This window comes from Lithobates pipiens, unplaced genomic scaffold, assembly GCF_037356315.1.
Source record: "Lithobates pipiens isolate NorthernLeopardFrog02 unplaced genomic scaffold, aLitPip1_a1.2 Scaffold_16, whole genome shotgun sequence".
NCBI classification, from domain to species: Eukaryota; Metazoa; Chordata; class Amphibia; order Anura; family Ranidae; genus Lithobates; species Lithobates pipiens.
In genome coordinates, this window is record NW_027507748.1 from 365,123,178 (window position 1) to 365,146,161 (window position 22,984).

Consider the following 22,984-nt stretch of genomic DNA (forward strand, 5'->3'; position numbering starts at 1 on the left):
ATGTTTTTCAGGCACTTGCAACAAAAATAAAATGCACTTTTTTTTACCTGAAAGAAACACGCACTTATTTTTATTTTATTTTTTTAAAGTAAATTTATGCTTTAATGATCAGATACCTACAAAATTCTCGAATAAGACGCTTGCAAAACCCTATACATGTCTAACAGCAGAGGGAAGGTGGAATTCTGCAGTCACTCTGGGTTAGGCGGTAGAACCAGGCAATTATTGCTAATGGCTATAACAGCCGCTAGCTATAATCGCATGAAAAATCTGAGAGGCTGGTTGTACCCGAGTTGATCGATCAGCAGGATTTGAACAGTCTATGGCCAGCTTAAAAGAAGTGGTGTTTTCTGCAGCACTGGAATGGGTATGGTTGCTTTCAGGTGGTTATAACTGGGAATCAATTGGGGTTGGGGACAGCTAACTATCAAAAGTAAGGACGTACCTCTCCTGTGGGTTATATGAACTGATAATGGAACCAGCCATTGCTCTCGTGCTGGCGCTGTCACTCACAGCTCCCAAGCTTACAGAATCTTTCTGACACGTGTCTTTCTGCACATCAGCCTGAACTTCCAGTCTGTATATTGGAAATATTAGTAATATAAATATGATTAGGTACCTTTAACTAGGCATTAAAAATGCAAACAGGTTGTTCACAAACAACTCCAAAACCTACTGTCTATACATTATTTATCTCTAGTGTACACAAATACAGATCAGTACATATATAAGGCTGGCAAAAATAATTTTCTTTTAAAAATCTGATTAAATAATTACTGTACCTGTATACATTGTCATGTTATATTGCCATATTACAAACCCTGCATTTCATGCAGCATCATATTAAAAGAGCCACTTGTTGCCAATTTGGATAAACAACATTTTTTTATATTAAAAAATGCTAACATAGTACTGAGTAGCAGCTGATCGCAATACCAGGTAATCGTTTCAAGGATGTGTAGGACATAGATCAGTCATAAATAACCTAACAGTAATGACTAATTATAGATCAAATAGAGACAATACCTGCAGTACTTGGCTCTCCCTCCACTTAGCATACCACCAGTTAATGTGCCTCCAGTTAAGGTTCCTCCAGAAAGAGCAGCAAAGCTGGCCGTTTCACTGTAGTTTCCCTGTAAAACGCTTAACCCATCTGTGGGGCTCCCACTTGTACTTAGCACACTGGTAAGACCCTCCATGCTGCTCTCCCCAATACTTGGGTTTTTCAGTGCACGCCATGCATCTGCCACTAAATGTGGAACAAATTAAAGTGCAAAAATTATAGCTTTGAAAAATATCTAGCATGGAAGCACTTCAGGTTTTCTATACAAAATTTTGGCAGCTCATATGCCGACTTTCCACAATACATTTAACACGTCATTACCTGTAATTGGTCCATCCTCTTCAAAGTCAATTTTTACTCCTTTGCCATTTGCTGTGCTCACACCACAACCACCTCCACGGCATAGAGACACTGGCACAACTCCATACACATAAGCTAGCATGATAGGAACGCCAATGCCTGATATAAAAAAAAAAAGATAGGAAAGGAAAAGAAATAAATGAAAAGAAAAAAAAAAAAAAAAAACATCAGAACAAAGAAGGCAGTGACAATAACCTGTTTGAATATATTTTAACACGTACCAACACTGACTGCTGCCACAACAGGAGATGCAATTACAGACAAAATAACCCCTCCTGTCACAGCCAAATTCTTCTTGTGTTTAGAAGTTTTTTTGTTCTCCAAACGGCCATGAATCTGCAGACAAAAACCTAATATTGTAAACTATCCTAACACTAATCAGTGTATACGGATAATATAAATACAATGTATCAACAGATTCGAAGAATGAAAAAAATATTACCAATGCCATGGGATAAAACTAACCTTTCTGCCCACATAAACTGGGATTCCAATGACCATAGCAGGAATAGCAATACCAGCGATCAGAGATATGCCAACAGGAGCACCAATTAGAGTGCCCAACTGCCAAATAATTTTCTTCTTCTTGCTCCATGGCTTTTTTCCCCAGAATGTACACCCTGAGGGGCTGTAAGACATAAAAGGGATAACAGAGTAATAAAACTGGGTTTACGTAAATCATTTGTAAAGGACTTTTTTTTCCATAATTTATTTGAATTTATCAAAAGAGAACATAGTGTACAGAAGGGAGGAGGGGCGACCTTGGGAGTAACATAGCGAGATATATATACATGCGGCAAGATGGAACTAGTACATAACTAGAATTGAAAATCAAAGTATGTGCGTAGAAGATCCATATTTAGATCTCAAGAATCCCCAATCTTATCGAAGTGCATCAACACACTGTTGCCAGATGCAGTGAGGTATTCTATTCTCTGAATTTCAAATATGGAATTTATAAGCATATGAATGGATGGGGGTTCTACTAACAGCCAGCTCATTGGAATAATTCTTCTTGCAGCTAATAAAATGCAGGCAAGCAGCTGTTTAACTGGCTTTTTTAGCCCAGGAAAAGGAAGGCCCGACAAGTAATGTAATGGATCGCCAAGGATAGGATAGATCAGACACTGAATTAGAGCCATGACATTGATCCAGAAGGGTTGTATCAACTGATATTGCCAAAAGATATGGAAGTGTGAGCCAGTATCTAGGCCACATCACCAACAGAGCGGTGAAGACGGATGGATCGTGTCGATGGATTATTTCAGGGGTTCTATACCAAAACATTAGTACCTTCATAGCAGTCTCCTTCTGCACCACACACCTAGATGACTTGGAAATAGTCATCCACATCTTCTCCCAACAAGGAAGAGGTATGAACCTATGTAGGATACGAGACCATTTCTACATATAGGAGTGAAGGTCTATGGTAAGGGGGGCTGCTTCACGCAGTATTTTATAGATGGTGAAGATCAAATGGAGCTGGTAGGGTCCCTTAGCACAAGTGTATTCAAATTTGGTAGGTTTGTCCAAGGTGAGGGTTGCAGACATAGATGAGAAAAAAAAAGGTCTAATTTAAAAGGTATGAGTAATAAAGACGTTTGGGAATATGGTATTTAGACTGCAGTTCTGTAAAGGAAAGCAATTTGCATGTAACGGTGTTGACAAGCTGGCACTTGAAACAAGGTAGCTTGGGTCCAGGGAGCCATACAACTATAGGAAATACTGGGATAAACAGATTGAAGAGGACATTAGATTGGGGGGTGCATGATGAGGAGAGAGAATACTTTTTGTAGGTGGTCCTCCAGACCTGCAAAGTGAACATCATAGGACCTAAAACAGAAATGCTTCAATACTAGGTCAGTTTGGAGAGGGGGAGCCCATACCAAGGAGCAGGGGTGAACAGGATATAGAGAACCTATTTAACTTTCTGACCATCTATTAGGAGCATATTGGCTCGACCATGACACTATGGTGCATAGCGTAGAAGTACTTCACAATATCAGGGGCCCCCCAGACCACCTTGAATACAAACAGAGAGACCTACTGAACTTGCATTATGGTGAGCCCTATTGTGCCAAATAAAGTTAAAGAACCAACATTGGAAGAGTCAGAGGGATAGAAACAGGTAGTGTCTCGAAGAGGTATAGGAGCTTGGGAAGTATAGACAAATTTCAAAACGTTTATTCTACCCAATGGGAGATAGGATAAATATCCCATTAATTCAGTAGGCTCTGGATTTCCTTAAATAGAGGAGAATAATTAGCAGTAAAATAGAGAATACATAGAGGTCAGCTGTATGCCTAAATATTTTAGGGAAGAAGAGCACGATCTGTAGGGGTAAGCCTGTTGTAGAGTGGATAGAAGATCGGGAGGGAGGAGAACTGGAAGGGTCTCGGTTTTAGACGTATTCACTTTATAACCTGAAAAGGAGCCATAAGCAGACAGCAAGTCGCGTAAAGATGGGAGTGATAAGAGGGGATTGGTTAAGGTCAGGAGGATGTCTCCAAAGAGTGAAAGTTTATATTCCCTCTGTCGCATCAAAACTCCTTTAATGTCCGGGTGGGTGCGAATGGCCACAGCCAGGGGTTCCAGGACAAAGAATAGGAGATAAAAAGGGCATCCCTGCCTGGTGCCATTGGACATCGGAAAGAATACGACTGAAAGGCTGACATCTGGACTTGGGAAGTAGAGAGGGATTATAGAGCCCTCAATGCGTCTAGAAAGGGTCTTCGGAAACCTATAGAGCCAGGACAACCTGCCAAAGGCCTTCTGTGCATCGAGGCTTCATACGAGCGCCGGCCGATTAAATTTGTTAATTAGATCAATAAGGTCAATAGTACACCTAGTGTTATCCCCAGTGTGTCTAGCAGGGAGGAACCTCAACTGGTCTTTATTCATTCGTTTGGGAAGAAGTTGGGTCAAATGGTTGGCTAGAATTTTCATAAAAATTGTATAGCCAAGAGTCTAAATGAGCAATAGGCCTATAATTGTCAGGGGGGGGGGGGTCCTTGCCTCGTTGTGGTATAACCGTTATGAAGTAGTGTAGAAATTGGTATTGTGGGACCTTACCCTTGAAAAGAGTTACATAGTGCTAACATGTGCAGGGCTAAGATGTGGGAAAAATACTTATAGTAGGAGTAGGGATGACCATCCGGCCCTGGAGATTTGTGAGAAGGAAGGTGCTTAAGGACTTGTGTAAATTTTTCCAGGGAAATTGCTGAATTTAGCATTTATAAGTTAGTGAGGGATAATTTTGAAAGCTTAAAAACAGTTTCAACCAAAAAAATAAATAAATAATAATTTAAAAAAGTCAGCAGCTACAGATACTGCAGCTGCTGACTTTTAATAATCGAACATTTACCTGTCGCAGGGTCCAGCGATGCGGGGGAACGAAGCCCTGCTCGTCTCCCCCTCCTCTCTGCGGCGCTGGCATGTAGCTTCACAGCCGGGCATGCACTGCGCATGCGTGAGCCACGCTGCATGCTGTAACTGGCTGGGCAAACATCTGGGACCTGTGATTGATGTGTCCCAGATGATTGCCGGGGGGGGCGGTTTGGGGACAGGTTGACCGATTCCGGCTCCACGTTGCCCCGGGAGGAAGTGGGAGCTGGCTGGTGAAGGGGGATCCCTACTGTAATGGGCATCTCCCCCACTGCAATATCCACGTCATCTCCCCCACTGTAATGGACATCTCCCCCACTGTAATATTGGTTGAGCATGGCTGGGTACGGCTTAGCGTGGCTGGGTATCACCGGTATAGCAGGGTATTGCAGAGTATTAGCAGGGGAGAGAGGAACCGGTGTCATGATATGACGCCAGTTTGTTTACAAGTGATCGCTCCATCATTTGACAGGGCGATCTTATTGTAAATTGCCGCCGGGGTGTACCAAGATGGCTGCCGCTCTGGAGCTAAGCCGAAGCAGCGGAGCGCTCTACGGATCGCGGGGTGTGCCGATCCGAACAGGGTGACCCAGTGGGGATCACGGATCAGTGACGATCCGATGCCCCCCTAATGGGCAGTGACAATATCAAGGCTCCTGGGTCCATATTCTCTCCCTCCCTCACTCAGGCTCAGCTCAGTGTCCAATGTGCGTTAGTTGTCAGCGCTGACATTTCCCATCCTTCCTCTAGCTAGCTCCTCTCCTGCTCAGGACTCAGATTTGGCACCACAAATTCAGCTTCTCTGGAGCCAATGAGAGACGAGGGGTGTGGATTGCAGGCAGAAAGCCGCCTCCCCCCCAATTAGAGAACAGCGAGTGATTCTCTCTCTCTTCTATTTACACACAGCCACAGCACCCGATAAGAGACTCGGGGCTATGGATCCCAGATTCTGTGCTTTTCACAGGCTCCCTACTGGCTGCGGGCCCTCATTCGGTGTCCAAATGACCGAACGGTCAGTCCGCCCCTGCTCATGGCTGTATTAGATCAGGGTGCTTCTACTAAATACTGAGCAAAGGGTCTGAATACTTAGGACCATGATATTTCAGTTTATCTTTTTAAATAAATCTTGTGAGCTTCTCACAGAGTGGACATCTCCTAGACAGAATCTTGATTAAGTTGAAAAAACTCCAAGGCTTGGGTAAGCTGAATATTGGTAGTATCATAGTGTAAAATAAAATCAGACGCCAATGACATTGTTTGAAAGAGGCAGCAGACATTGTGAGATCCAAGGGTGGGTGATCTGACCACGTGAGCAGACCAATGTCAGAGGACACTACATTTGTCAGAAGAGGGGCAGGAATGGAATTTTTTTTATTTTTTTTTAAACAAACATGCCAGACTTACCTGCTCTTTGCAATAGTTTTGCACACAGCAGCCCCAATCCTCCTTTTCTCTGGTCCCCTGCCAGTACTCTGGGCCCCACCCCCTTGTCGAGTGTTTCCATAGCAAGCGGCTTGCTATGGGGTCACTTGTGCGTGTTCGCTCCCGATTTTGCTCTGTGTTTTATTTCTCAGCACCTCCCCCGCCTCACTGGCTGTGATTGACAGCAGCAGGAGCCAATGCCTCCTGCATCTCTACCAATGAGGAGACCTGGAAGAGCCTTGGCACTTGTGCATATCGCTAGATTAAGATCTGGCTTAGGTAAATATTAACGAGGACAATACTGAAGTTTTTTTACCTTCAGCTTTTAGAACCACTTTAAGGCCCAAGCAAGGCATAATTCTTAGACTTACCTGAGGTAATGGAGGTCAGAGATTTCCTTCATACACAGCCAGCAGAATTCACAGCCACACACAGCACAGGTCATGTGATTACAACTCCCATCATTCATCTTGATAATGTAGGCACTGCACCGAGGGCAGGATTTCATATCATCAGCTGGAGAAAAGTAAAAAAAAAAAAAAAAAAAATACTTTAGATCAACATTTCGCATTCAATTTGTTCAACATAGAATTCTTTAACAACCTCAACAGAGGGCACTTTCACCCCCCTCCTGCCCAGGCCATTTTTCAGCCCGGTCACTCTCAATGACAATAGTGCGGTCATGCAACACTGTACCCAAATAAAATTTTTATCATTTTGTTCACACAAATGGAGCTTTCTTTTGGTGGTATTTGATCACTGATGGGTTTTTTTCTTTTTAAAAAAACAAACAAAAAAAAAAAAGGAAGAAGGTTTCTTAGTTTCTGTCAGTGAATTTTGTAAATAAGTAATTTTTCTCCTTCACTGATGTGCACCGTTAAGGTGGCAGTGATGAGGAGGCACCAATATGCCACACTAATGGGCACTGATAAGCACCGATCGTTTCCTGGCTGATCGCCTGTCAAGAGGCTCGGACGGCTGGATCGAGCAGAGCATTTAACAGTGTAATTTCATGAGCTAATTTACAAGGACGTAATTAAGGGCAGACTTAGGGGAGGGACAGGGTAGAGGTTGGGTGGGGTAACTGGTGGTGAGTAACTTGGCTAGTGGTTCGGGACTTAAATTTTGAGCCCTGGAGTACAGTACAGGACACAGGCATAATATTCATCAGAGCCCCTTACAGGCTGGTACCTTTAGGTGATTAGACACTGGCAAAGCTTTTGAGGACATGCCCACTAGGCACCTCCCTTATAACACTACCAAACTCTGGGCCCTCGGTTTTGTAGCAAGCAATGCAGGGTAACCAAGGAATGTAAGGGACAGTAGCCTGTGTAGCCTATTGTACTCCAAAATATGGAATTTACTGGCAAGTCAAAATTCTTATGCTAATCATACAGTACAAGACACAAAGTAGTCATAGACCCTGGGACATCTCCAAGCAGTGAATGAGAAGTGTGGGCAACAACTAGGCAAACAAAATGGACCCAACAGGAACTTTAGAGAACTGCTTCAAGAAATTGTGGCCGAAAACTGCATCATCAGAAGATTGGACATACACGTGGTAAAACTTTGAACCCTGCTTGGTAAAGCAACCACCTGGTTCTCTCTTCATACTTTTTCAAAGGCCTGGTGGTGAAATGCCCAGGAAACTCCCACCAATCTGGAGGAATGGGCATATAAAAAGCACAGAAGGAGATTTGTCCTCAAGAGTGTAAGGTCTAGCGATCAGATTTGTTATCCATCTCCCAATGGTGGACTTGGAAGTGAGGTCCTGATTGCAGGACAAAATGGTTAATCCATCTGTCTGGCTGAAGCTGTAGCTCTGAGGTAGACTAATGTCTCAGGTTATGTCCAGGCAATTGAGAGATTTCCTTTTGATGCACTGCAGCAGGGCATAGGGGTGGTAGGATTATGTCCTCATTGAGGAGGAAGACTGATGCCACCTTGAGAAGAAAGGATGGTCTTGGGCATACATGAAATATGAGCAACAGCTCCTTACAAGGGAACCGAGAACAATCAAGTCAGACACATCCAACAGATATGGTAGCAACTAGGGTTGTCCTGATACTGAGCATTTGCCCAAGTACTTGTACTCGGGCAAATGCTCCGATGCTTCACCCGATACCTGGACAGCTGCTCCCCCCCGGCTTTCAGCTGCTTTAGTGAAATCTATACAGGGCGATTGGCGCTTGTAACTGTCCCCACTGAACTGATCACTGCTGACTATACCTGTATCCTCCTCCAGCCCCCCCTCTGTGTCCCCCTCGGTTCTGCTGTTGTCCCCCTCGTTATCCTTCATGCCCCCCTCCGCCCCCTCTGTCCTCGATCTGTCAGGATGGTCTCTGTTCATCCTTTTCCGAATGAACAGAGTCAGTGATCACTGACTTTGTCCATTCACATAACTGAAACATTGTAACCTGTGTTTACGATGTCTCCGTTTATGAATGGAGAGGAGCTGCTGTCTCCTCTCCATTCATTTTCAGTGCAGCGAAGACTGCAGAGAAAGGGACTGGGCAATGATATACAAGACGTTCTCCGAATGATATGGAGAGGAGGGTTGGTGACATCACAAGCTCTACCTAATCAGAGAATGCCTTGTTTTAATTGACAGAGTGAACGACCCAGTGGTCATTGTGCAGAAGGAAGCTGGTCATAGACAATCTGAGCAGGACGTGGAAGTAGGGCTGACTACTACAATGCTTGTCACTTTTCCCAGTGGTCCTTGGATATACACATGCAAGTATACAATAACTCTCACAACCTGAATTTCATGCATTAAAAATTTATGTTTTAGGGTTGGCATCTTCAACAAATATTTACCTGAACCAGATTCCTGACCATAGCTGATCCCAGAAGGGTGCTTCCTTCGCATGCCGAACAATGGCGCACGCTGTTGACGTGCCATGTCACATGTCTGGTTAGGGTGCCATACTTGCTTGCAGTGGTAACAGAATTCCGTTTGGCAGCCCTCCCTTTCACAAGTAAGTCTCGGACAGCTAGCACAGCCATAGGCGATGACGGCATAACTAAAATCATAAAAACAAACACATCAGTATAACACATAAAAATGTATCCATGGGTGGCAAGCAGAGGGTTATGTAATAAAATCACTAGAAGAGCAAAGCCGTATGCTAATCCAAATCATCCTATAACAGACTTGGTTTTATTTTCAGCCTAATGTATTGAGAATAATGACAGGCGATTTATGATCGCTAATTGCACATCACTACCCTAATGTTATTATACTGACTAATTACAAAGCAACAGGTTTGCTTGATAGCCCACTATCCCAGAAGTCTCACACTTCTTCACAGTGCAGCCCTAAAAAATATGCATTCAACCCCTTCCTCTGACAAAGCAGAACCTGGTACTCTTGCAGTCAATCACAAGGCCTGAGTGCTAGCAAGTTTTGGTGGAATGGGGTCCTAAGTAAACTCAAACCAAGATGAACTGGAACTAGCACAGGCCTATTTCTTTGGGGCTCCAGCAGACAAATGGGGAAGCAGGGTAGTATGGGGAAGACATACCATCAGCAAAAGGAGAGATATGGCCATTCGCTAAACCTGTTCCTTATCACTGAATGAGCAAAGAACAAGTTCCCAATAAATAACTTTATGAAGTGAAATTTGTGTGCATTTAACTGTATGCAAAAAATATACCAAGATACCACATCAAAAACATGTATGAATACATTACGAACCTGTTCTGAAAGAAATATAGGTTAGACATTACTGGAGTCCTTTTTTTAAATGCTAAATGTTATGTTGACCCACCAATTTAATATTTTGAGTCACAAACCTGGACACGTATGCAGGTTGGAAATGTCACAGTGTCAGAGATCCTAATCTGTGTACTTGCTATGGGTGAGAGACATTAAAGCGGGAATGCTTTCACATGGCAGCCAAGTGACTAGCACTTTCAGAAGCAGAAGACAGCAACCACAGCCTTCATGTCTCCCTTAACAAGTTTCCTTTAAAAGAGAAGTGTGGGAATGGAAAACCAAAAAAAAACCCACATACATACTCACCAGCTCCTCACTGAGAGCTGAGCAAAGACCACTGCTCGCTCAGTTCTTGGCTCTGCTTTGAGCACAGAGTGGTGGCTGTCAGTAACCGGCTCTGTCCCACAAGTGCTCACTGAAGCGCCGGGCTGTGGAGGGGCAGCTGATCCAAACATTATCAAGATCCCTATAGAGTCTGGGCTGGCTCTGAGATGTCAGCCGACAGCAGACTTTAGCCTGCCATCGGCTGAATCTGGGTCATCAGAGTGCAGAAATAAGTGCACTCCTGTAACCCACAGGAAAGATTGAGACAAAAGAGCGTTGGCCATAGTTCTTTAAAGGCTTCCTGACTGCTAGACTTGATTGACTTACTCTTGAACTGTATATACTTCTGCATTTTCTTCCTGGGGTAATTAGATGGCAATGAACCAGAAGTTGCTAAGACAAATTAAAGATGCACGACCTATGTGGCTCTTCTTCCTATTCTGGCTTAGTTGGGCCATTATTTAGAGCAATGGTCTCGAATCTGTGGCCCACAGATTGGAGACAACTGTTGTAGCCCTTTGCTTGTCTTTATCTGGCCCTCGGGGCACCATTCCTCCCAACGACACCCAACGGTGGGGCACCATTCCACCCAACGACACCCTACGGTGGGGCACCATTCCACCCAACGACACCCTACGGTGGGGCACCATTCCACCCAACGGTGGGGAACCATTCCACCCAACGACACCCTACGGTGGGGAACCATTCCACCCAACGATGGGGCACCATTCCTCCCAACAACACCCAGCGATGGGGCACCATTCCTCCAATACCAATGACAGGACACTATTCGCAGTCCTACTGACCAAATGTCTTTTTTTATTTTATTTTTTGCCCTTTTACTCTGATCGAACACAAAATTTAGAGACATGGTTTAGTCCCACCGGGCCACTTTCTGGTCACCCCAGCATCTGAAGGACAATAAACTGGCCCTAGAGTTATACATATGATACGGATATGCAAAGGATTACTCTTTAGAGCATCCATATAGCTATTCAAATCTGTGCAACTCTTTACATCGTATGTGTGTTTAGCAAATGCCCATATGTCAAATGTAATATAGAAGAGGATGAAAATGACTGTGCACATAACAGCATCACCACTGGGGGACATTTGGCAGGTCTTTGCCTTTGAGTGGTCTATAATGATGTGCACAGACATCTTCCATCTAGGGCTGCAACTAACAATTATTTTCATAATCGATTAGTTGGCTGATTATTGTTTAGATGAATCGATTAATAAACTCAAAAAAAAAAAAAAAGTGGGTCAAATTGACATTCATTTTCAACCACAGTGACGGGAAAATTTGGAAATAGAAAACTTCTTGGTCAAAGGAATTTTCAGACAGATGTATGTGGTTTTTGTTCAGAAATGAAGTGAAAATTTCAAACAAAATTCTTTCATTCAGCGAATGTACAAAGATTTTTCATCTGAATATTCTCACCTGAAAATTGATCCGTGAGGCCAGCATAAGGCTCCTTACACACCTATGCAGTTTTTGCTTTTGATCGGTTTCTGCAGTGCTTTTTGCTGTGCGTTTTGATTTTTGTGCACGTGATTTTACTGCAATTTGCGTTTTTTTTCATATTTTTTTGGGGCAGATAAAAAAATAAAAAAAATAAAAATAAAACACAAATTGCTGCAAAAACGCATTACATTCTTTTCTGCAGCTTCTCCATTGAAGTCTATTGAACCAAAAAAGTTCCATTTTGCGTTAAAAGCCCCTGACCCTTTCCAAATATGCAGCGGCTGAAAAAAAGCACAGATATGAACATGTCTCATAGAAAACCATGTAAATGAACTGTTGCGTTTCTGCAAAAAGCACCAATAAACATATAGATGTGAACCAGGTCTAAGACGTTTAGTAACATAATGGGGTTAAAAAAACTAAAATTAGTCCTTTATAGTACAAAAAAAGCAGATAATCACTACTGGAAGGGGTTAATTTTTTTACTGTAGAACTGTGAAAGTAATATTTACAGTAGTGATTACATTTTTGTACCATAAAGGGCTCATTTTTTTTTTTTTTTAACCCCATTATGTTCCTGGCCGATTAATCGTTTATGAAAATAGTAATCGATTCATTTTATAATCGGCAACAGATCAAAAAACTCACGGATCAGATCGTTCGGATCGGATCAGATCAGATCCTTCCTCAGATCATTTTTCGGATCAGCAAATAATAAATGAATTTGCAAAAACCTGTGAAAATTCCACCACCATATAGTCCCCACTGTAATATCCACAATCTCCCCCACTGTAATATTGGCTGAGCATGGCTGGGTATGGCAGGGTATGTAATTGACATTGACCTGTCTAGTTTTAGTTTTTAAAATAAATGTGAAACTATACTTTTAACCCCAGCATCCCTTTAAAAAGTTCTGCCAGGGGGAGGGGGGTCACACACACACACCTATTATAAATAACCTCTCTCCCCCACCCCCCCTTCTTTTTACAAGTGATCACACTCCCTCTGTTCTCAGCTGCATAAGAGCTGGAGTAGGAGAAGCAGCAGTACACTGAGCTTCCCAGTGAATGGCTGTGCGGGGGGGGGGGGGGGGGTGTCAGGATAAGGCTGATCATTGGAGAAGAGCACACAGTTCCCAGCACAGCTAGAGAACTGACCACGGTGTGCTCTTCCGCTTAGTGTGGTCAATTTTTGATACCAAAGCAAGGGGATTAGCAGGAACACCAGGGATTTCACACAAAGGAAGCAACACAAAGAACAGGATACCTTCTCATACAAGTACATGGTACAGCAGGTACATATCAGGAATGTGAAGCGTTGGGGGTAACAACCGCTTTAATGAAAATTATAAACAATCCTCTCAAGGTCAATTATATAATCTGGAAGTTTAACAAATTCTATTGCTTAGGTTTACATGCTTCTACTGAGGTGGCTATTCAAGTACATTTCCTTATACTAAGGGTAGTAGGGATGCTATGTGGGAGGATATCACGTTGTAGAGTAGAAAATGCAAATTTACACCATCTCTCATAATAGAACCCATATTAAAACGGGTTTTTAAATGCACTGCACGAAATCCAAAAATTCAGCTTGTCAAATCAACGCAAAATCATTTGAAGCTTAACTGTCCACATTTAGCAGCTTTGGTATGCACCAGGCAACTTGACATTAGGACTTCTTGCACACTGAGGCGCTTTTAATTTAAGGACACGCGACTCTTCTCCAAAAAACATTTTTAGGAGCTTCTGAAATCGCTTTTCAGGCACTTCCCATTCATTTCAATGGAGAAAGGAGTTTTTGAGGTGCTTTTAGCTCTCCAAAAGATGCTGCAAGCTGGATTTTTTCACCCCACTGCCAGTGCACCATCCCAGTGTAAAAGTATTCAATTTAATGGGAAACCTTTTTTGTGAGCTTTTCAGGCATTTTTTTGTAAACGCCAAGGCGCTTGAAAAACTGAGTTTACACTGTAGCGAACACAGACACGGCATGCGATTCGCACCTGCGCTGCCGATCACATGCGATGTCTGCGCAATGCGAGTATGGCTGAACGTGCATTGGATTCACACAAAAAAATCCTGCTGTAGATCACTCCAATTCAGATGTGGAGGTCAAGTCCTCAATGAAAACAAAGGCTCTGCCAATATCAGCACCCACAAAAAAGCACAGCTGTTGGGGGGGGAATCACTTGTACCCAAAGTCCAGGTATGAGCTAGAACATGGTAGAACCTACTGTTCCCAGCCAACAGGTTTTGAACACCCCAATCCTGCCTCCATGTTTCCCCACTATTTTACTAAAGTGCAACAAACTACGCCTGTACATTCCCTTTAAAGCATCAATTTAAAGTTATTTTCAGGGCTACTTTTTTACCGTGGTCTTGTACTCCAATTCATCCCAGCAAGACTGTCAGCATATTTTTTTAGTCAGATGGAAAGAGTAACAGAAAGGGCTAAAATTCTTACCTTGCCTGGAGAAAATGCTGTTCCAAGCTCCATCCAGCCCAGCTTTTATTCGGATCCTTTGCATCAATAGGGATCTGATACCTAATCTGTAGGTTATGCAAGCAGTGCTGAAGGTAGCCTGGAGCAGATTCCCCCCCCCCCCCCCCCCAAAAAAATTGCATCTCAGTTCAGCTATTACTTTTATCCATGCCAACAAAAATGCCATTGTAGGTTTATCTAAACAGTAGAGTGCATGTCCATTTTAGGATCTATTTTCCAAATAACCCCATGGGTTAACAAGCTAGCACTTTAGATAAGTAGTAAGTACTCTCATGACAATTGTTTCTGTGGAGCAGTTGTCAGAGCTGAGTTCTCCCAAACGGCAACATTTGACTGTATTTATGTATCTGTTTATTCTGTGTTTAGGGCCAAAGGGAGAGGAGGCTTGCAGAAAGAACATTGCTCCATAAAGCAATCTAGATTTCCCCCGTTTCAGAAACAACCAGGATCCAACAATTTCCAAAACCCTACAATTATTTTCTATATAAAATTTGACATTACAAATCAGATAAAAAAAAAAAAAAAAACACACACACACACACCTTATAAACTCTTCTGTTCCAAGCCTACCAGGATGATGTCTGCAGCTATAGGCAACATCCTGGTATCTTTTCTCAGCCAGCGATTCCTTGTCATGTAAAATCCATCCTAGTGGCTGATTAGCCACTAAATTGCTTTTATGGCACAACCCCTCCCACTGCCTCCCTGGACTCTTCTGTGCGATTGGGGGGCCCAGTATTCGTTCTGGTGGTGCCGCTGGGTTACCATAGAGCTGGCCATGGACCGGATGGTCCTCGGCCAGCTCTATGGTCTTGAGAGGCTGGAAGTGACATCATGACATCACTTCCAGATGTAAACGCTTCCTTTTTGTTTTCTGGAAAGCAGAGATCAATGTTTTTGTTTTTTTTTGCTTTTTTGATCTCATGCTTTCTAGGGTAGAGGTAGAGGAGAGCTTTGGGGTCATCTAGACCCCAGATGCCTCCGTAAAGAGGACCTGTCATGCCTTATTTCTATCAAAAGGGATGTTTACATTTCTTGTGATAGAAATAAAAGTGATCAAATAATTAAAAGAGGTTAAAAATAATAGAGCCACCGCCCGCCCCCCCAGCAGTGGTAAATGCACACGCAAGTCCTGTGTATATGTATGCGGATATGTAGAAAGAACAATAATTCCAGCGCTAGACCTCCTTTGTAGCGATCAACTGGTAACCTGTACATATTTTTAACCACTTGCTTACTAGGCACTTAAACCCTCCTCCTGCCCAGACCAATTTTCAGCTTTCAGCGCTGATGCACTTTGAATGAATGACAATTGCGTGGCCATGCAACACTGTACCCAAATGAAATTTTTATCATTTTTTTCCCCACAAATAGTGCTTTCTTTTGGTGGTATTTAATTACAACTGGGAGTTATTTTTTGCTAAACAAACAAACAAAAAAAATGAAAAAAATCATGTTTAATAGTTTGTTATAAAATTTTGCAAACAGGTAATTTTTCTCCTTCATTGAAATGCGCTGATGAGGCGGCCCTGGTGGACAGATAAGGTGGCACAGATAGGTACCACTGATAGATGGCACTGATAGGTGGCACTGCTGGGCACTGGTACATGACACTGATGGCCACGGATATGTGGCACTGAGGTGCAGCACTTTGTGTGCGAGGCAGATTGTGGGCACTGATGGGTGGCACTTTTTGCTATATTTTAGGTGGCACTGGCATGGGGCAGGTGGGTACTGATGAGCTGTCCCCAGCTCGCCGTGATCGGGACTGATGTCCCGATCACGGCCTCCGGTGATCGGGACTGATGTCCCGATCACGGCCTCCGGTGATCGGGACTGATGTCCCGATCACGGCCTCCGGTGATCGGCCTTTTTTTTCTCCTCGCGCTGTCAGCCGGCTCTGTTGTGGTCACATGATCAGCTGTCATTGGCTGACAGCTGATCACGTGGTAAGGGTTCGGAATCGACCCCTTGCTCCAATCCGTGATCAGGCGAGTCTCAGACTCGCTGATCACAGAGCGCGCAGGCCTCTCGTGCACGGGACGACATCAATAGACGTTGTCCCGGCAAAGCAGGTCCGTGCTGTAGCCGCCATTTGGCTATAGTGCGGATCTCAAGAAGTTAAAAGTATCGCCTATGGAGATTTTTAAGTATTGCAGCTTGGCCCCATTCCATGAGTATGTGCAATTTTAAAGCTTGGTATGTTGGGTATCTATTTACTCGGCTTGACATCTTTTATATTTTTCCAAAAATTTCGGGGTTTTTTTGCATTAAAATTCATTAAAGTGTATTATTTCTCAAAAAAATAAAAATAAAAAAATCGTATTGTAATAATTGTTGTGCAAATACAGTACGACATTAAAAAAAATTGCAAAACCCACCATTTTATTCTCTAGGGCCTCTGATTAAAAGATATATATGCTTTGGGGTTCTAAGTAAGTTTTGACTACCTATTTTTATTTAATATATAGGTTTTTTTTTTGTAAATCATACATGCAAGTGAACTGATTGGAGGTTTTTTTTGTTTAACAAATGTTTAAATGTAAGAAATTTTCTGCATCACTTATGAAGGCTGCTTTCACACTGGGACGGGCAGGCGTTGATGGTAAAACGCTGCTAGTTTTAGGGGCGCTTTACCATCATTTTAGTGGTGCTATTCGGCTGCTAGTGGGGCGTTTATAACCCAGCTAGTGGCCGAGGAAGAGGTTAAATGCGCCCGTGAAGCACCGCTGCCAAATCGCATTGCATGCGCTTCAGCAGTGGTGCCCATTCATATCAATGGGCAGGAGTGGTGGAGGAGCGGTATACATCACTCCAAACGTGCTGCTTGCAGGACTTTTTTCTAACATCCTGCCAGCGCATCACCTCCGTGTGAAAGCACTGTCTCGGTATCATATATCGGCCGCCATGATTTCTAAATATTGGCATCGGCGCGCATATATATATATATATATATATATATATATATATATATATATATATATATATATATATATATATATATATATATATACACATACACACACATACACACACACACACACACACACACTTTTTACATGTAGGAGAGAAATGTCAGAATTGGCCTGGAAGTAGTTAAGTTATGCTACATGAACATGTACCAAATGTAATAAGATTGTGATTATTCTAATGTGGCTGCGAATGTGGAAATACACTTTGTGCGTTAATGAAAAGGCTACTTCACATTTTACAGTAAGCGCTTATTATCAAGAGGAAGTATAATGCCCCATATACACGATCAGAAATTCTGCCAACAAAAAGTCGGATGTGAGCTTTTGGTCAGAAATTCCGACTGTGTGAATGCTCCAGACTTTTGCTGGCAGAATTCCAGCCAGCAAAAGATGGAGAGCAGGTTCTCTATTTTTCGGTCGGAAAAAGTTCTGATCGGAAATTCTGATTGTCTGTACAAATTCCTACGCATGCTCGGAAGCATTGAACTTTATTTTCTCGGCTTGTCATAGTGTTGTACGTCACCACCCTCTTGGCAGTCGAAAGTTCAGAGAACTTGTGTGACCGTGTGTGTGCAAGCCAAGCTTCGGCAGAATTCCATCGGAAAAAACATCCAATTTTTTTTCCGATGGAAAATCCGCTCATGTGTACGGGGCATTAGTCAGGGACCCAGAAATACAGAGAACTTGGGCATCTTGGCCATACTATCACGTCACTTTCTGTTGTGACAACAAACTTATTATACTATTCCTCATGAATATAAAGAGGCATTTTTATTCTCAATTTTTACTATACATGTGCTATTGAGGAGATTTCTGTAAAGAGGACCTTCACTCACTATGCATCACTGCCCTCCTCCCTGGCTCAGCCATCCAAAATTTCCCAAAACTGTTTAGCTCATTCTTTTTTTCCCTGTTGGTCCAGCCTACCTCTTTTTCTGCTTAGGCGGGAAAGACATGCCTAAAACCTCCTGTAATATGCACATCACATATCGGTATGCTTCAGGTTCCATGCAGTGGGCAGACCTGATGGTGCATCATCATAAGCTGCCTGAACTAGGAAGAGACAGCCAACTCCTGAAGAAATGAAGACGGCAGCATAGACAGCAATGTAGTGAATAATAGCAGGTAATGCTGGATTCTGTGGGTATGTGAATTGTGTACAACACCAGCCAAAAACAAATAAAAAGGTAAGAAGAAAAGAACATAAGGGCGATTTTTATTTTATTTATTTTTTTAAAGCAGTATGAAACCCAAGAACAAAACTGTAATATATTCCAGCTTATCAGCCCTTATTGCCCGTACACACGATCCGAATATCATACGACAGATCATATGACCTTTTTTCGCTTAATAGTCACAAGTAGAAATTGAATAAATAAAGTCACGAAAATTCTTGTACGACAGAAAAAAAAATAAAAATCAGAAGCGATGCAATATGTTGTAATGTATATGTATTGTATTTTCAGACGACAACTATACTGACTAAAAACTGTATGATCTGTAATCGTACGAAGAAAATCTTTGTGCATGTCCGATCTAATAATATTGGATGAACTGTCGTGATCGGCCGTCAAAAGTAGTGTACACACAATCTGAAAACCGTACGATTCTTCCTCAGACTACAGTTTTCGTACGATATTCGGATCGTGTGTATGGGCCGTTAGATGTGGTGACTGCATTCATTTTCTTTTTTGGCCCCTTTATTTTACGTGGTGACCCAGCCAGCAACACACATCCTGTCTAAAGCCTTGTGCACACGATCGGATTGTTGGCCTACAAAACCGCTGGCCCAAACTTGTCTTGCATACACACAGCACACAGTTGTTGGCCAACAATCACGAACATAGTGATGTACTACCTGGTTATTCATATTTCTTTGGCTCCACCCTTTGGGATTTTTTTTGATTGAATAATGATTTGATTTGGTATATTTTCTATATTTTTGGATGCATAGAATGCACTTTTTGGTTAAATTCTATTGGCAGATAGCATGTCTAAATTTTTAATTTGATCTAAATTTAATATTTTTATTGTGCATTAAAAAAAGTAGTGTAGAATAATACTTGGCCATGTGTTTTACTTCAAATGGCATTTTGGGAGTAGGCAGTTACATTTAAAAATACAATGCAATAATAACAAGGGACACCAACATAGTTGTATCTTTGATCTTAAAAACTACGGGATAATGGTGTTATGGTAACTTGCCCAGAAATAAAAAATAAAAATAAATAATATTATTCTTGATATCACTAGAAAAAAAAAGCCCTTTGAAAATTCATAGCTCCATCAGTATCACCAGCAAAGCAGCTTCTTTATTATCCCATTAAAGCAGGGCTCGACAAACCCCGGTCGCCAGGTCGCATTTGCGCCTAGATTTTGTGTCCTGGCGACTGGGGCAACGCTGCTGGGGTATCCTGTCTCCATTTGGACCCCGAACTCCGCCGCGCAATTCCATCGAGCCGCGCCGGCCAGTAATTGAGGCCGCGGCTTTCTAAAATCTTTCGGTAGTCTGGCGCCATCTTGTGGTGGATGTAGAAATTACACCCTATTCCAATAATGCTAATTCCTAATGGAGTGAAGCTCCCCTGCCTGTTTTTTGCCCAACGGTGAGTGTGGTGGCTGGTAAATGGCTTCTCATTATATATATATATATATATATATATATATATATATATATATATATATATATATATATATATATATATATATATATATATATATATAATTTTTTTTTTTTTTTTTTTTTGCAAAAAAGTAAAAAAAAAAAATATTTTAATTAAGGAAAAAAAAAAATATTTGTAATCCTCCCTGCTTGACCCCTTTCACAAGGGCTGTCTGATCAGGTTCACCTGTCAGTTTTTCAGGCGGACCTGATCGAACCCTTAGCAGGGAAATGGCAGTAAATGAGCGGGAATATGTCGGAAATAATAGTCACATTCTTTTGTTAACCACTTCGTGCCCGCGCTATAGACGAAAGATGTCTACAGCGTGGACACCAATTGCCGGGAGGGCGTCCCTAGACATCCTCCTGTTTACTTCCCCGATGCTCGCCCATGGCCGTGGATACAGCCAATCACAGATCATGCTAAATGACCAATCACAGCGGCCATTTAGCACTCGAGCGGTGTGTCCAATGAGAGGTGATCTCATATGTGGGGGGCTGGGGGCTATCTTCCCCTCACTCGTCTCCATGTCAGGCCAGGGACAGGTCCAGATCGCCGTCACAGACCTGGCTCCTAACTTTTTTAGCTGGCTCCTAGATTCCAAGCAAATTTGTCAACCCCTGCATTAAAGAAGAGAATTGTGTGCTGTATTTCGAGATTTCATAAATTGCCACGTCGCGAATGTTCATTCTCCATTATGAACGTTAGTTTACAAGACCGACTGCTTCTGGCTTGTCCTAGCTTCCGAGCATGCGTTTTTGTACTTTGGACTTTTGTACACACGCTCGGAAAAACCGACAGACATTTGTCCGTGGAAACTTTTAAAACCTGCTATCCAACATTTGTCCACGGAAAATCAGACAATTGTCCGATGGAGCGTACACACGGTCGGATTTTCCGCCAACAGCCTGTCATCACACATTTCCCGTCAGAAAATCCGATTGTGTTTACGAGGCATTAGAGTGACTTCAGTTTGGATGGAGTAACAACAAACACCTTTGGACAGCAGCACAGAGTTTGGGAGAGAGTAGTGGTAGAATAGAAGATTTAGATGAACAAAATTAAGCTGAACTCCAGCTAACACTTCATAAAGAGTTACGCCAACAGTTTTTCCCTTTTGGAATAAAAGCTGATCATTTCAGGCACTCCTGTCAGGAGTAAATGGTTAGTCTTTACCCTCGAACTGCCATTTTTGCTGAACAATTTGGTCTGTTAAAGGAAGTTTAAAAATACCAGACTTACTGGTCGGCTCACAGTGTAAAAAAGGGGGAACAAAAGAAAACAAATGCAGATATCACATATAATAAAAAAAATTGATGAGCTACATTGTAATACATTTTTGTTTTTGGGTTTAATATATCTTGAAAGTGGATGTAAACCCTTAAATATACCCAGTAAGATGACTGGTCTGAGATGATAAACAGAGATGAATAAAATCCTCCTACATAAGTTGTACCTTTTTAACTGCAGTCTTCTCTACATCCAATATCCAAACTTTATGCAGCTTGTCTGAGCTGTCAGAAATCAGGGGGTGGGGAGCTGCAGTTACACACTGCTGATGTCAGCGAGAGCTCATTGGAGGGAAGGGACACACCCCCTTCACCCAGCAAAATAGCTCAGGCTGTCAATTATAGTGTGCTGGAGATCCCACCCATCAACATTTTTCTCTTGGTGTCAGGAAAACTTGTCAGAAGGAACTCATGCTGATACCAGAGAAACAAGGGAGCAGAGAGAAAAATTGACACTTACTGCTCTGGATTGAGACAAGTAAACACTATGAGGGTTATGTTTTGTACATATTTCATGGCTGAGGTTTACAACCACCAAGTTCCTGCCTTGGTGACAGAATAGGAAGTGAAAGAAAACTTTCCAAAGCAAGGCAATTCCCCTCTTAGGGCCTGTTCACATTTGTAGCAGGTCGGTAAAAATAAGGAATTGAGCTGTGGCTTTTTAGGCCTCCCTTAAAGCAAAGCTTAAGGGATTTTAAAAAATACATCCTTGTAGTGAGCCCCAGCAGTGACAGCTGTCGCTGAGCACATGTCCCTATTGGAAGATTTCCCCTCTGTTTAGTAACATTTAGGCTTCTTTCACACTGGTGGACTGCGCCAGCGGACCCCCCTGCTCAGCAGGGGATCTGTTTGCCTAGCAGGTGTTCTGACGAGAAAGGTCCCCCTTTGGATAATGTCCACCCTATACTGCGCAGCGCATGCGCAGTATGGAGGAAAAAGGAGACGCCGAAAATCTCTGATGATGAACAGCTGATTATCAGCTCTACACGGTGCCTGCACACTTAATAGTACATTTTGTCAGACACTGCCGATGTTGTAAGCACTTTGTAAGAGGGCCCGTCACAGGCTCGCTACACTTGGCATATTTATATTCTAACTCTATGTCCACTTGGATGGTGGGGCTTAAACCTGGACTCAGGGCAGAATGTAGTGTGCAGGCGCCTTGTAGAGCTGAAGATCAGATGTTCATTTTCAGAGACTTTCGGGCTCTCCTTTGTCCTCCGTACTGCGCAAACGCAGTATAGGGAGGACACTATACGATGGGGGACAGTTCTCGACAGGACAACGGCAGATGACAGGTCTGTGTCCACTATACAGAGTGGACATAGCTCGCTGTTCTCTTTCACACAGGCGCCTCTGAGGGACCCGGGTTCCTCAGAAGGGGATCGCTCCATGGATCCCCACTGAGCAGGCGGGTGACAGTCTTGCTCTCCTCTATGAGGAAAATCAGATGAAAACGGACCACCTGTCCGTTTTCATCAAATCCGCCAGATGGATGTAAAATAAATAGGACCACCATCCGTCTGGATTTTGTGGGCAGGATCAGATGTCAGCAGATATGTCACCACTGGAATCCGCCGCTCCATAAGGGGTGAGTGGAGGCTCTGATCAGGTCAGATCACAGTCAGGTGGACCAGAACAGACAGCCTGTATGAAAAGGGCCTATGGGCTATCAGATGGAAACAGTCGGATGGGGAGACAGATCCCCATCCAGCTGTTTTTAGCAGACAGGAACATTGACATGAGGCAATGGATGGTCCGACATGTAGTCCCAATCGAACCCTTGGTGTGAAAGGAGCCTTAGGGTTCACTTGGGAAA

The 22,984-nt window shown here is 42.8% G+C and overlaps 1 protein-coding gene across 1 annotated transcript in view; it reads right to left on the minus strand.

Moving 5' to 3' along the window:
* Positions 1 to 22,984, minus strand: part of RNF19B (ring finger protein 19B) — a 30,314-nt gene that overhangs the window by 4,592 nt on the left and 2,738 nt on the right. The window contains exons 2-8 of the mRNA XM_077482034.1: positions 9,050 to 9,255; positions 6,601 to 6,745; positions 1,889 to 2,051; positions 1,645 to 1,759; positions 1,385 to 1,522; positions 1,027 to 1,249; positions 446 to 577 (exon numbers count right to left, since the gene is read on the minus strand). Coding sequence (XP_077338160.1) covers positions 446 to 577; positions 1,027 to 1,249; positions 1,385 to 1,522; positions 1,645 to 1,759; positions 1,889 to 2,051; positions 6,601 to 6,745; positions 9,050 to 9,255 — 1,122 coding nt within the window. The remainder of the gene's footprint in view (positions 1 to 445; positions 578 to 1,026; positions 1,250 to 1,384; positions 1,523 to 1,644; positions 1,760 to 1,888; positions 2,052 to 6,600; positions 6,746 to 9,049; positions 9,256 to 22,984) is intronic.